Here is a 16,100-nt window from a genome sequence, read left to right as displayed (position 1 = left end):
GTATTCGGCCCCCTTAAATCTTGCAACCTTTCGCCACATTTCAGGCTTCAAACATAAAGATATGAAATTTAATTTTTTTTGTCAAGAATCAACAACAAGTGGGACACAATCGTGAAGTGGAACAAAATTTATTGGATAATTTAAACTTTTTTAACAAATAAAAAACTGAAAAGTGGGGCGTGCAATATTATTCGGCCCCCTTGCGTTAATACTTTGTAGCGCCACCTTTTGCTCCAATTACAGCTGCAAGTCGCTTGGGGTATGTTTCTATCAGTTTTGCACATCGAGAGACTTAAAACAGCAAAACAGCTCGAGCTCAGTGAGGTTGGATGGAGAGTGTTTGTGAACAGCAGTCTTCAGCTCTTTCCACAGATTCTCGATTGGATTCAGGTCTGGACTTTGACTTGGCCATTCTAACACCTGGATACGTTTATTTTTGAACCATTCCATTGTAGATTTGGCTTTATGTTTTGGATCATTGTCCTGTTGGAAGATAAATCTCCGTCCCAGTCTCGGGTCTTGTGCAGATACCAACAGGTTTTCTTCCAGAATGTTCCTGTATTTGGCTGCATCCATCTTCCCGTCAATTTTAACCATCTTCCCTGTCCCTGCTGAAGAAAAGCAGGCCCAAACCATGATGCTGCCAACACCATGTTTGACAGTGGGGATGGTGTGTTCAGGGTGATGAGCTGTGTTGCTTTTACGCCAAACATATCGTTTTGCATTGTGGCCAAAAAGTTCAATTTTGGTTTCATCTGACCAGAGCACCTTCTTCCACATGTTTGGTGTGTCTCCCAGGTGGCTTGTGGCAAACTTTAAACGAGACTTTTTATGGATATCTTTGAGAAATGGCTTTCTTCTTGCCACTCTTCCATAAAGGCCAGATTTGTGCAGTGTACGACTGATTGTTGTCCTATGGACAGACTCTCCCACCTCAGCTGTAGATCTCTGCAGTTCATCCAGAGTGATCATGGGCCTCTTGGCTGCATCTCTGATCAGTTTTCTCCTTGTTTGAGAAGAAAGTTTGGAAGGACGGCCGGGTCTTGGTAGATTTGCAGTGGTCTGATGCTCCTTCCATTTCAATATGATGGCTTGCACAGTGCTCCTTGAGATGTTTAAAGCTTGGGAAATCTTTTTGTATCCAAATCCGGCTTTAAACTTCTCCACAACAGTATCTAGGACCTGCCTGGTGTGTTCCTTGGTTTTCATAATGCTCTCTGCACTTTAAACTAGTGGTGGGACTCGATTAAAATTTTTAATCGAGTTAATTACAGGGTCTGTAATTAATTAATCGAAATTAATCGCATTCTAATTGAAAACCATATATTGACAAAACAAATCGTGTTCTCAATAAAAAAGCCTTTGTGAGCTTAACAACAAATTTATTACTGTTAATATGTAATGTCATCAGCATACAATTGGTCAAAGTGCTCATACAGCTATTCAGGTTTAAAGTGTTTCAGGCACCCGGATTATTTATGTTCTTTGAAAACATTTTTCTTTAGATAGTTACTGTTTTTTAACTGTATACATAACTACTTTTCAGTAGTTACAAGATAAAACTATGAGGCATAAAATATTGCCAAATATTTTCTTTCAAATAGTGAAATGTAAACACTGATAATTAAACTGCAAGAAAATAACAAAGTGCAACACTTCAACATTAAGTTATTCAACAATCCGTACCAATTGTTGTGACTTTTCGTTCAATCTCCCAGGACTCAGCTCCCGAAAAAAAACTGGTCTGCACAGTTTACTGTTTAGCGTCTGTCGTTGGCTTTTTGCACAGTCAGGACGAAAGACGCCAAATGCCATTCATTGTTGACGACTTGTATTGTATGTGCGGTCACTCCGAGATAGTTAGAATTGCTCAAGAAAGTCCAGTGGTCCCGTGTCAAACCAACATACTCGACAGACTTCAATCGGTCTTCTTTGGTCTGCTTTTCATCATCGAATAGCAGCTTGCACAAGCGCCGGCTGAGGCAGCCCGCCGGGTGCAACCGTGACCGCCAAGCCGACCGCGCCGGGACCCTCGCCGCCGCGGCGCCCTGGGTAAAGGGCGGGCGGGAAGAGGGGGACGAGGAAGGCGCGCGGCCGCGTCGGCAGCTTGCACAAAACAATGCTCTTGTCCATTGTCCCATCAGGATGCGTTTTATAGGGGAAAACTAGCCCCTAACTGTCCAAATAAAATGTCGCCTCCCATCACTGCTGCTGTTAGCGTTTGTTTGTGTGCGTCAGATTTACCGGCGTACCAGAAACACATGAGTAGGAAGGTTCCGCATGCGGACAAATGGAACTGAAACAATTAATTGCGTTAAAATTTTTAACGCGTTAAAAGCTTTATAATTAATTAATCGAAATTAATGCGTTAAAGTCCCAGCCTTACTTTAAACAGAACCCTGAGACTATCACAGAGCAGGTGCATTTATACGGAGACTTGATTACACACAGGTGGATTCTATTTATCATCATCGGTCATTTAGGACAACATTGGATCATTCAGAGATCCTCACTGAACTTCTGGAGTGAGTTTGCTGCACTGAAAGTAAAGGGGCCGAATAATATTGCACGCCCCACTTTTCAGTTTTTTATTTGTTAAAAAAGTTTAAATTATCCAATAAATGTTGTTCCACTTCACGATTGTGTCCCACTTGTTGTTGATTCTTGACAAAAAAAATTAAATTTCATATCTTTATGTTTGAAGCCTGAAATGTGGCGAAAGGTTGCAAGATTCAAGGGGGCCGGATACTTTTGCAAGGCACTGTAGCTGAACTCATTATAAATGCAAATAAGGTGGCTTAAAAGTTGGTGGGGACAGTTTGAGCATCCTGAAAAGTTGATAGTGTTATGTCCCCACCGTTCCTATGCAAACCTACGCCCTTGGGATCAACTGTGTTTGTAATTCACCTGCCTGTGTGCTGATCCAGTTTACAGAAGAGAAGCTGGGCCAGGCAGAGAAGACTGAGTTGGATGCTCACTATGAAAACCTAATGAGCCGCGCAGACTGCACAAAAAACTGGACTGAGAAGATCTACAGGCAAACAGAAGTTTTACTGCAGCCAAACCCAAGTAAGACATTAGTATGCAACGAGACAATGGAGAGTTCAATAAATGACGGCAAGGTCAAGCAAAATACCTTCTCTGTTTGATATAATATTAATTTTACCATTTTTTAAATCCACGTCGTTTCACTTTCTCTCATCCCAGTGTCACATTTGATCGTAAACTTCAACCTCACCTTGAGGGACCTAATCTTTTTTACCAATCAGTCCATTCAAAAGCGCACAACAACAGGGCTGAATTCTTGAATCTAACGAGGTCTAAGATTGAAACAGACAAGACTGAACGTTAAACCCCCAGCACGTTATTTCGTTTAACTGTCATCGTCACGCAACAAACCCTCACTATTTGTGGGAGTTGGGGGTCAAGCCCTGACAGAATAGTAAACGTTTGTATGTAATGGACAAGTAATATTGCTGTTTAAACAAAACTAGAAGGTAACAAATGGTGAATTAAAGTAAAAACAAAGCTCACCGTCGTACACTAAAGTATTGTAGCTTAACATTTGGTTTGTTTGATTCTTCATGCTACAGTCGACCACTCTGGTGAGTTTTTTGTCTCTCTATTCTAGCCCAGTTATGGGACACGTCCATTCACATTAGTCAATTTTACATACACTGTAATTGTATGAAGGCTAGACTTCATTGTCAGTTATATTTTTCAATGGCATACAGTTTCATACAACAGGATTTAGGTAATGAATCCTAATGTGGTACAAGTATAATGTTGAGTCGGAATGGGTGAATGCTGACTGGTCGGCCTTTCCAATTTGAAACCCAAAATATTGCAACATAAAGACCTCCTTTTTAGTTCTGCACCTGTTCTTTGTCTTTATTGAGATGTACAGGAATTTCAAAATTCAAAGTATTTTAAGAAAAAAAATAGTATTGTTGAACTGTATATATATTTAAAGAATTGCATAGCCTAGTTTTCACAATGTTCTTAAAATCTACAATCTATACTGATTGGAGTATTAGTTTACCAGATCTTAAAGTCCTATTTACAACAGTTAACGCAATTATTGCTTGATCTGCATTCAATATAATTTGATGTACCGGTATTAGACACCAGTTCAAAATTAACTATGGCCACTGGCTCCCTCTCCTGGCTAACTCGGAACCTACAGGCAACAATAAGAATGTAATTAATCAGCCCAGAGACAAAAAATTAGAAATCAGGCTCAATGGATCGATGTGTATACATCACTAGAATATACATTACTACCCAAATAATTAGAATATCAAGTAAAAGTTGTTTTATTCTGGTAATTTAACACTAAAGATGAAACGAAATGAAATTTTAAAAAGTCAAAAATTGGGCTCTAAGGATCAAGTCGTATACATCCTTAGAATCTACCTAGCAAATTTGATTCTGATCTGTCTCCATGTAACTGAGGAGTAGAAATTTCAGTTATTATACCTCAAAAGAACAATAAAAACAAGAACAAAGTAAGTGAGATTTTGAGATCTCATTCTGGGTGCTTTAAAAAGTCAACAGTTCGTATAATACCAGACTGTAGCTAAGGCGTTAATGTACATGAACAGAATGTTAACAATACTATGATTCATTGAACAAGACAGGCCAGTGGGATAGAAAATCTTCCACAAAGCAGCAGGTTTTATCTACTTCTTGAGATTATATTTGCTATTTACCCAATTCCCACTCATCTTGGTCTCCACACATCACTTGTGACCACTTATTGTATGGCTACTTAGACGTTTGTGAGTCTGTGTAGTGATGCTGTGCAGTAATGTGTAGTGTGTAGTATCAGTGCCATTATTATAAAATATATGCCAGATGATGATGAGACTCATCTGGACTTTCATTGCATGTGTTTATCTAAGACCGGCTGCTAAGCTACTGATTTCATTAAATTTTTTGGGGTCAAAGGCTGAAAGGTCACAGTCAATTAACGTGGACAACATATGATTTGAACTAAAAGCCAGAGTGTAGAACAAGTCTTAAGATTAAACATTTGTACTGAGGTAGCCACTCTAATATCCATGGGTAAGGCGCTCCAGAGTCCCGAAGCCCCTGTAGAGGGCGCTCGCAAACCTGCAAACTTCTTTTGTTCTCTCGGTGTCGGGCTGGTGTTGGGAATGTACAATTGGATGCGCCTTCCCAGGAACATACGGTGTAACCAAGTCGAAACAATAGGAAGGTGCCAAGCTACAGTGGTATGAAAAAGTATCTGAACCTTTCAGAGTTTCTCACATTTCTGCATAAAATCACCATCAAATGTGATTTGATCTTTGTTCAAAATCACACAGATGTAAAAACAGTGTCTGCTTTAACTAAAACCACCCAAACATTTATAGGTTTCATATTTTAATGAGGATAGCATGCAAACAATGACAGAAGGGGGAAAAATAAGTAAGTGAACCCTCTCCCTAAGCCATAGGCAGAGTGTTGCCCTTTAAGTTTCCTTTGGCCCTAAGGAGACTTATAGAGCAATTGAAACCAAATTTTACCAACCAATTTAAATCACATGTGTGTCCAATCACTGATGAGTGGTTTAAATCTGCCTTGTCCACTATAAAACACACACCTGGTAAGAATTGTCTTGATGAGAAGCATTGTCTGATGTGCTCGGTTAAAAGAGCTGTCTGAAGACCTGCGTTTAAGTATTGCTGATTTATATAAGGCTGGGAAAGGATACAAAACCATCTCTAAAACTCTGAATGTTCACCAATCGACAGTCAGAGAAGTTGTCTACAAATGGAGAGAGTTTAGCATTGTTGCTTCTCTCCCAAGGAGTGACCATCAACCAAAGATGACGCTAAGAATTCAGCACAGAATACTCAGAGAGGTAAAAAAAAGAACCCTAGAGTGTCTGCCAAAGACTTACAAAAATCACTGGCACAGTCCAGTATCACACATTAACTATGTGTAAAACAATGGCCAAGAATGGTGTTCATGGGAGGACTCCACGGAGGAAGCCACTGCTGTCTAAAAAAACATTGTTGCTCGTTTAATGTTCGCAAAAAGGAACTTGGACACAAAGGTTTTGGCAAAATATTTTGTGGACTGATGAAACCAAAGTTGAATTGTTTGGAATTAACACACAACTTCATGCGTGGAGGAAAAATGGAACAGCTCACCAACATCAACACCTCATCCCCACAGTGAAGCATGGTGAAGGAAGCATAATGATTTGGGGCTGTTTTGCTATATCAGGGCCTGGACAACTTGCAATCATTAACAAAAGAATGAATTCAAACATTTACCAGGAGGTTTTGCAGGAAAACCAGAGGCCGTCTGTCAGACAGTTGAAGCTAGAAAGTGGATGGATGCTGCAACAAGACAATGATCCAAAACACAGAAGTCAGTCAATTTCAGAATGGTTTCAGAAGAACAAAATAAACGTTCTGGAGTGGCCAAGTCAAAGTCCAGACTTGAACCCCATTGAGATGCTGTGGCATGACCTAAAGACAGCAATTCATGTGAGACATCCCAGGAATCTGACTGAACTACAGCAGCTTTGTAGAGTATAATGGGCCGAGATCAGTCCTGATCGATGTGCCAGACTGATCTGCAGCTACAGGAAGCGTCTGGTTAAATTTATTGCTGCCAAAAAAAAAGGGGGGGGGCACAAATTATTAAATGTCATGGTTTACTAACTTATTTTTCCCCCTTCTGTCATTGTTTTCATACTATCCTCATTAAAATATGAAAACCTATAAATGTTTGGGTGCTTTTAGTTAAAGCAGACACTGTTTTTTCATCTGTTTGATTTCAACAAAGATCAGATCACATTTAATGCTGATTTTATGCAGAAATGTGAGAAATTCCAAAAGGTTCAGATTTTTTCATACCATGTATGTAATATTGTAATATTACATATGTAAGTAAGTAGAGGCAAAAAATTATCGGACATCCCTTGTTTAATCTCAACGAGACATTGCGGTGCAATGATATGAAGTAGCATTTTAGAAGTGTTAAATCATAAAAATTGTGAAAAATCACATAAGGGATGTTTGCACAACTGAAGTGAATTCTGACCAATAGGATTGCATTGCTAAAGAACTGTCATCAATGTCGTCAAATCGTGATTCAATGTGTGAGGGTTAACACTACAGAAGTTTCAATTACGTTTATAAATGTTTTGATTGCCATAGATCAACTTTTGAACTTTCTGCAGGTGCTCGAATTGAAGAGTTTGTGTATGAAAAGTTGGACAGGAAAGCACCATCCAGAGTTACCAATGGAGAACTTCTCGGTCATTATATGCAGGATGCTGCTAACGAATTTGGTCCCGACACTCCATATGGTACGTGCCAAATGAATCCCATTGAATACTTCGTTCTGTGAGATTACTGCTTAATTGCCTTTCTGTTATATAGAGGTTAAAAAAGGTTTGCACAATTTTAAGTTTGACAATGGTGCTTAATGATTCCTCAATTGTCAAAATAGTTGTCAATTAATTTCATGATCCATTAGTTTATCAGTTAATTTTCACAGCCCAAATGGCGAAACAAAGATTGTAAAATCATTCTGTTTTAAAGTAGACAAATGCAACAATTGTATTCTCAGCTCATTTCAATCTCCTACAGGAAGCACTCTAATCAAAGTGGGAGAATGTGAGCAAAGATTAGGAGCAGCTCAGAGGGAGTTCCTTCATACGTCAGCCATCAGTTTTCTGACACCCCTCAGGAACTTTCTGGAAGGAGACTGGAGGACTATTACAGTCAGTGTGCTATACATTACTACTTTTGTATATTTGGACTTACTGATCATCTTTGCTCAGTGTTCCTGTTCAAAGCATTAGGAAGACTGCCTCTTTCTAAGAATAAAACAATGAAGCCATGTTAAACCTGCCCCCAGGCTATTACAATTACTCTGTTAATTACAAACAGGGTGGGGATTAAATTAGGGCAAGTCATAGTGTCAAGATCTAACAGTATTGTGACAAATCACAACTGTCTAAATTGCCTGAAGTACTAGTCCTTCTAAAAAAATTAGCATATTGTGATAAAGTTCATTATTTTCTGCAATGTACCGTAATGTACTGATAAACATTACTTTCATATATTTTAGATTCATTACACACTGCTGAAGTAGTTCAAGCCTTTTATTGTTTAAATATTGATGATTTCGACAAAAAAGTCAAGAAAAAACAAAAATATCAACAACAAAAAATTAGCATATTTCATCCAACCAATACAAAAAAGGTTTTTTTTTTATACAAAAAAAGTCAACCTTCAATAAATTATATCAGCTATGCACTCAATACTTGGTCGAGAATCTTTTTCCAGAAATGACTGCTTCAATGCGGCGTGGCATGGAGGCAATCAGCCTGTGGCACTGCTGAGGTGTTATAGAGGCCCAGGATGCTTCAATAGTGGCCTTAAGCTCATCCACAGTGTTGGGTCTGGTGTCTCTCAACTTCCTCTTCACAATATCCCACAGATTCTCTATGGGGTTCAGGTCAGGAGAGTTGGCAGGCCAATTGAGCACAGTAATGCCAGGGTCAGTAAACCATTTACCAGTGGTTTTGGCACTGTGAGCAGGTGCCAGGTCGTGCTGAAAAATGAAATCTTCCTCTCCATAAAGCTTTTCAGCAGATGGAAGCATGAAGTGCTCCAAAATCTCCTGATAGCTAGCTGCATTCACCCTGCCCTTGATAAAACACAGTAGACCAACACCAGCAGCTGACATGGCACCCCAGACCATCACTGACTGTGGGTACTTGACACTGGACTTCAGGCATTTTGGCATTTCCTTCTCCACAGTCTTCCTCCAAACTCTGGCACCTTGATTTCCGAATGACATGCAAAATTTGCTTTCATCTGAAAAAAGTACTTTGGACCACTGAGCAACAGTCCAGTGCTGCTTCTCTGTAGCCCAGGGCAGGCGCTTCTGCCGCTGTTTCAGGTTCAAAAGTGGCTTGACCTGGGGAATGCGGCACCTGTAGCCCATTTCCAGCACATGCCTGTGCACGGTGACTCTGGGTGTTTCTACTCCAGATTCAGTCCACTGTTTCTGCAGGTCCCCCAAGGTCTGGAATCGGCCCTTCTCCACAGTCTTTCTCAGGGTGCGGTCACCTCTTCTGGTTGTGCAACGTTTCCTGCCACACTTTTTCCTTCCCACAGACTTTTCACTGAGGTGCCTTGATACAGCACTCTGGGAACAGCCTATTCACTCAGAAATTTCTTTCTGTGTCTTAGCCTCTTGCTTGAGGGTGTCAATGATGGTCTTCTGGACAGCAGTCAGGTCGGCAGTCTTGCCCATGATTGCGGTTTTGAGTAATGAACCAGGCTGGGAGTGTTTAAAAGCCTCAGGAATCTTTCACAGGAGTTTTGAGTTAATTCGTTGATTCAGATGATTAGGTTAGTAGCTTCTTTAGAGTACCTTTTCATGATATGCAATTTTTTTTAGATAAGGATTTTTTGTTTTTTCTTGAGTCTTTTCCCAAAATCATCAATATTAATAAAAGGCTTGAACTACTTCAGTTGTGTGTAATGAATCTAAAATATATGAAAGTCTAATGTTTATCAGTACATTACAGAAAATAATGAACTTTATCACAATATGCAAATTTTTTTTTAGAAGGACCGTATGTTTAACAAAAGGTCTTTGTACGTCGTCAAATCGTTAAACTCTTAACATGTCAATGCAGAAAGAACGGCGTCTATTGGAGAATCTTCGCCTTGATCTGGATGCTGCTAAATCGCGTTTGAAAAAGGCCAAAGCAGCGGAGGCAAAGGCTGCGGTGAGTTAACCACATGTCATCATCTTAATGCATCATCACACTAATTTATTCATGATTATGCGAGTATTCATGATTTCACTTACTTTGTGTTCACAACCATGGAAGTGCGAGGTCGATGTGAGTATTGACAATATTCTTATCACCATTTTTCTTTCTGTCCCCTTGGGAGCAAGTCAAAGCAGAGCATCACTACGATTGTAACATTTTGTGTTTTCAGTGTTTTAATTTCTATTGCATTTCTGATAATGGTGTACATTATACTGTACAGCAGCGGTGCTCATTGATTTTTGCTCCAAAATCTACTTTTCAAGGAGACAACCTCCCGCGATCGACCTGAACAAGGTGGGGTTAAAAAAAAAAAAAAGATTTTTTTTTTTTTTAAATGTACTTAGTTAATTATGTTGTGTGAGCAACATATGAGGTTATGTTGCTCACTACTGGTCGATAGTGATCGACGTAATGGGCACCCCTGCTGTACAGTATGTATACATACAGGCAAAATTGTTGCTACCTCACTGTTAATGGAAGAAAAGCCTGCAGTGGTCACAGAAAGTTATTATTAGGGCTGTAACAATACAAAAATTTACAACACGTTCATTTCATGGTTCTTGACCCACTATTCGATACATAAGGGGATTTTTTTTAAATGTGAAAAATATTTTAAATTGGATTATAAGGTTTTATGGAACAAATAATCTGTAAATTTGACGCTAATACGTAAAATAAATACAGTGTATCACAAAAGTGAGTACACCCCTCACATTTTTGTCACTGACAAAATGACACTTTGACACAATGAAAAGTAGTCTGTGTGCAGTTTATATAATAGAGTTAATTTATTTTCCCCTTAAAATAACTCAAAATATAACCATTAATATATAGACCCCTGGCAACAAAAGTGAGTACACCGCATGGGAACTACGTACATCCCTAAATGTCCGAATTGAGTACTGCTTGTCATTAAAATGTCATGTGACTCGTTACAGGAGTGCTGTCAGCATTGTTGCAGAGATTGAAGAGGTGGGGGGTCAGCCTGTTAGTGCTCAGACCATACGCTACACTCTACATCAAATTAGTGTGCATGGCTGTCACCCCAGGAGGAAGCCTATTCTTAAGACGGTACACAAGAAAGCCCGCAAACAGTTTGCTGAAGACATGTCAACAAAGCACATGGATTACTGGAACAATGTCCTTTGGTCTGATGAGACGAAGATTCATTTGTTTGGTTCCGATGGTCTCAAGCATGTGTGGCGGCGACCAGGTAAGGAGTACAAAGATAATTGTGTCATGCCTACAGTCAAGCATGGTGGTGGGAATGACCCCCCCACACACACACTTCTTCAATCTCTGCAGCAATGCTGACAGCACTCCTGTAACAAGTCACATGACATTTTGGAGGGAAAATGACAAGCAGTACTCAATTTGGACATTTAGGTATGAACGTAGTTCTCATACGGTGCACTCACATTTGTTGCCAGCGGTTTAGATATTAATGGCTATATTTTGAGGGGAAAATAAATGAACTCTATTATATAAGCTGCACACAGACTACTTTTCATTGTGTCAAAGTGTCATTTGTCAGTGTTGTCCCAAGAAAAGATATACTTAAATATCTGCAGAAATGCGAGGGGTGTACTCACTTTTGTGATACACTGCACATAAATAAACTATTCTCAAACCCCGTCCTCCAAAATAATAATAATAAGAGTTAGGGTTGTTCCGATCATGTTTTTTTGCTCCCGATCCGATCCCGATCGTTTTAGTTTGAGTATCTGCCGATCCCGATATTTCCTGATCCGATTGCTTTTTTTTTGCTCCCGATTCAATTACAATCATTCCCGATAATTTTTCCCGATCATATAAATTTTGGCAATGCATTAAGAAAAAAATTAATAAAACTCTGACGAATATATACATTCAACATACAGTACATAAGTACTGTATTTGTTTATTATGACAATAAATCCTCAAGATGGCATTTACATTGTTAACATTCTTTCTGTGAAAGGGATCCACAGATAGAAAGACTCGTGACTTTGTATATTGTGACTAAATATTGCCATCTAGTGTATTTGTTGAGCTTTCAGTAAATGATACTGTGGCCATCCCAAATGCATGATGGGAAGTGCAACCATGACTGTGCGTAGGGCTACCAATTGATATATCTTCTCTGCGTTGGGAAATAACATAAGGTGTTAAGACATAGATCACATGCCACCTTGCTTCCCCACATTGCTTCTCATGATATTTCTAATCATAGGGAGAGGGATTGCAAGACTTTAACCAATTAAAAAAAGGTTCCAGAGGCTGCCAAAATTCACTCTGCTCATTATGCGTTGCCTTTTATCTCGCAATATAGGCAAAACGGCGTCATTACAGATTGAGCGCGCCAATGAGTGAGAGGGTCGTGCAGCGCATGCATTAATTGCGTCAAATATTTTAACGTGACACATTTTTTAAAAAATGAATTGCCGCTGTTATCGGGATAAATTTGATAACCCTACCTTAAGCCTAAACTAAAGACTCTGGATGAGTGTAACATATTATGTCTGTAACGTTAAATACAATTAGAAAACGATTTAATAAAAAAAAAAATATATATATATATATATATTAAAAAAAGGCATGGCCGATATTTTTTTGCCGATTCCGATACTTTGAAAATGACGTGATCGGACATCTCTAATAAGAATGCTTTTGGTGAGTGTGTTTGAAAAATGAAATGGGGGGGGGGAAAACAAGTCTTTGGCAGCTTTCGACACCAAAACTTGTTTTGCTGATTTAAAAACTTTTTTTTTTCGTCTTCGTAAAAACATTAATAAACAAATGGACCTCTGTCAGTAAAAATGTCTCCAAAAACCTTGGCACGCTGTTATTGTGAAACCGGAAGCAGCACTGTAAGCACGTCATGTACTGCGTGCGCTTCAACAGCATTGAGGAACACAGATAGACACTGGAGAATGTTGTACTGTAATACATATGAATTAGCAACTTGGTTTTGACAATGTTGACATGCGAGAAATATAATGGCATTGAGTCAAATTTAGGATAAGGTGCAAGATTGAAGGGTAGAGTAGGGAAGGGACGCAGTCTCTCTCGCTCGAAGGCTCTTCCTCTTTCGTGCTCTCCCCGCGGTCAATTTCACTGTCTCATTTCATCTCGTTGCAAGTTACCAGAAGATGCAAACATTTTAACTTTGCTTGAAGGTGCCATGATTCTATCGTCTCACTCCGGATCGTGACTCTGAGTATTGCAATTTTGGTTTCGATACCCGTATCGTTACGGCCTTAACTTTAATGCCATTATATTGAACTTCTGTGTTTGTTTAGATTTGATTGGTTAATTGTCACTGTCAATTTCCTAAAGATTAAAATCTTCTTCATTAACGTGAGTTAGCATTTGCATGTCAAATCACTGCTACTACAGTTACTATCATGGTTTGATGCAGTTTCAGTGCATTACAATGTTTACAGCTCTTGGAACACTGTGAATTAAAAAACAGTACTTGAATTGAAAGGTTACAAAAATATGTTTCATTATCTTCTATAGGTGGCGCCAGATTTTCAGGAGACCAGACCGCGCAACTATGTGCTGTCTGCCAGCGCCTCTGCTGTAAGATTCTGTTATACTATTGCAAATTCACACCTGTACTATGAACACTCATGGTTACTATCGGTTTACAAAAATAACATAACACCAAGATTATTTATTTGTACAAAGTAGTATTTTTGTGTCCCCATATCATCTTTACATTTATAATATAATTCAATTGGTTTTATACTACCTGAAAAAAGCTAAATAATTGTTCACAATCAAAAGAGTACAATTCAAGTTTTAGTTATTAAAGATGTAAAATGCCATTACAAAATATTTTCCGTGTCCAAGCTCGCTACTCAGTCTGTATGTGCCCCAACCCTATGTTGTATGATATAAACAAGTATTTACAGTTGTGGTCAAAAGTTTACATACACTTGTGAAGAACATAATGTCATGGTTCTCTTGAGTTTCCAGTTATTTCTACAACTCTGATTTTTCTCTGGTAGAGTGATTGGAACAGATACTTCTTTGTCAAAAAAAAAAAACATTCATGAAGTTTGGTTCTTTTATGACTTTATTATGGGTGAACAGAAAAAAGTGATCAAATCTGCTGGGTCAAAAATATACATACAGCAGCGCTACTATTTGGTAACATGTCCCTTGGCAATTTTCACTTCAATTAGGCGCTTTTGATAGCCATCCACAAGCTTCTGGCAAGCTTCTGGTTGAATCTTTGACCACTCCTCTTGACAGAATTGGTGCAGTTCAGTTAAATTTGATGGCTTTCTGACATGGACTTGTTTCTTCAGCATTGTCCACAAGTTCTCAATGGGGTTTAAGTCAGGACTTTGGGAAGGCCATTCGAAAACCTTAATTCTAGCCTGATTTAGCCATTCCATTACCACTTTTGATGTGGGTTTGGGGTCATTGTCCTGTTGGAACACTCAACTGCGCCCAAGACCCAATCTTTGGGCTGATGACGTTAGGTTATCTTGAAGAATTTGAAGGTAATCCTCCTTCTTCATTATCCCATTTACTCTCTGTAAAGCACCAGTTCCATTGGCAGCAAAACAGCCCCACAGCATAATACTACCACCACCGTGCTTGACGGTAGGCATGGTGTACTTGGGGTTAAAGGCCTCACCTTTTCTCCTCCAAACATATTGCTGGGCATTGTGGCCAAACAGCTCGATTTTTGTTTCGTCTGACCACAGAACTTTCCTCCAGAAGGTCTTATCTTTGTCAGTGTGATCAGCAGCAAACTTCAGTCAAGCCTTAAGGTGCCGCTTTTGGAGCAAGGGCTTCCTTTTTGCACGGCAGCCTCTCAGTCCATGGAGATTCAAAACACGCTTGACTGTGGACACTGACACCTGTGTTCTAGCAGCTTCTAATTCTTGGCAGATCTGCTTTTTGTTGATTCTTAGTTGAATCTTCACCCTCCTGACCAATTTTCTCTCAGCAGCAGGTGATAGCTTGCGTTTTCTTCCTGATCGTGGCAGTGACAAAACAGTGCCATGCACTTTATACTTACAAACAATTGTTTGCACTGTTGCTCTTGGGACCTGCAGCTGCTTTGAAATGGCTCCAAGTGTCTTTCCTGACTTGTTCAAGTCAATGATTCGCTTTTTCAGATCCATGTATGTATATTTTTGACCCAGCAGATTTAATCACCTTTTCTGTTAACCCATAATAAAGTCATAATAGAACCAAACTTCATGAATGTTTTTTGTGACAAAGCAGTATCTGTTCCAATCACTCTATCGGAGAAAAATCAGAGTTGTAGAAATAATTGGAAACTCAACAGAGCCATGACATTATGTTCTTCACAAGTGTATGTAAACTTTTGACCACAACTGTAATTGTTATTTCCATTTTTCTTTTGCCATACATTTGCACCTTACAGCTTTGGAGTGAGGAAGTTGAAAAAGTAAGTATGACATTATTTTTCAGATTTTGTTCTGCAATATTTACTTCAAATTAAAGGAGGATATTATAAAAAAACAAAAACAACAAAATATTTTAACATGAGGTGTTAACCCTGCGAAATAAGAATAATTACTAAAAAAAAAACACACAAAAAAAACACCTGTATTATTCTCCACCAAGGTTCTAGATTGAAGTTTCACTTCATTATTTTAAATGAAACTTTATTAATGTTCTTTTTATCACTTCAGACTGAACATGAACTCAGAGTTGCCCAAACTGAGTTTGACCGCCAGGCAGAGGTTACACGGCTTCTTTTGGAGGGTATTAGCAGTACGCATGTATGTCAGCCACAATACATTTCATATCATGGTTATTAACCTAGTAGCACACACTAAATGTTCTATGTCCATGTCTGACTCAGTTTTAAATAACCTAATTGTGATCTTCTGAATGAGTGACTGCAAATAAACTGACTATTGGATTGTAATTTGACTCCAGGTGAATCACCTCCGCTGCCTACATGAGTTTGTGGAGGCGCAAGCAATTTATTATAAGCAGTGTCATTTCCACATGCAGGAACTACAGAAAGAACTTGGAAGGTGAGCATCAGATGACAGATTGTGTAGGTGGATGAGTAATTCACATGTTGCATGTCTACAATTTATCACACGGTCAACAGAAACTTGAAAAAACAAACAAAAGCACAACTACGGCACACAACAAACTGAAGGCTGTGCGCTCATGCCACCTACTGGCTATCTCGTAACCTGCAATACATGCACCAATAAGTCCGAAATTAAGCCCGTTTAAAAAAAAAAAAAAAATTGTATCGGGTGATTATCTGCGGACCAGTGTTGTTTTTGGC

General features: G+C 39.0%; 1 protein-coding gene across 6 annotated transcripts in view; it reads left to right on the top strand.

Moving 5' to 3' along the window:
- Nucleotides 1-16,100, top strand: part of sh3glb2a (SH3-domain GRB2-like endophilin B2a) — a 45,468-nt gene that overhangs the window by 3,594 nt on the left and 25,774 nt on the right. Inside the window, exons 2-11 of one of the 6 annotated variants that reach the window (XM_057832451.1) lie at nt 2,928-3,069; nt 3,594-3,605; nt 7,202-7,330; nt 7,614-7,747; nt 9,680-9,772; nt 9,878-9,889; nt 13,322-13,384; nt 15,213-15,236; nt 15,484-15,573; nt 15,734-15,834. In XM_057832451.1, coding sequence (XP_057688434.1) covers nt 2,928-3,069; nt 3,594-3,605; nt 7,202-7,330; nt 7,614-7,747; nt 9,680-9,772; nt 9,878-9,889; nt 13,322-13,384; nt 15,213-15,236; nt 15,484-15,573; nt 15,734-15,834 — 800 coding nt within the window. The remainder of the gene's footprint in view (nt 1-2,927; nt 3,070-3,593; nt 3,606-7,201; nt 7,331-7,613; nt 7,748-9,679; nt 9,773-9,877; nt 9,890-13,321; nt 13,385-15,212; nt 15,237-15,483; nt 15,574-15,733; nt 15,835-16,100) is intronic. The other 5 variants (XM_057832456.1, XM_057832453.1, XM_057832452.1 and 2 more) reach the window with 5 other exon arrangements.

The sequence above is a fragment of the Corythoichthys intestinalis genome, chromosome 3, assembly GCF_030265065.1.
Source record: "Corythoichthys intestinalis isolate RoL2023-P3 chromosome 3, ASM3026506v1, whole genome shotgun sequence".
NCBI classification, from domain to species: domain Eukaryota; kingdom Metazoa; phylum Chordata; class Actinopteri; order Syngnathiformes; family Syngnathidae; genus Corythoichthys; species Corythoichthys intestinalis.
Note: the sequence above shows the minus strand (reverse complement) of the source record. Positions and strands in the feature narration are given on the sequence as shown.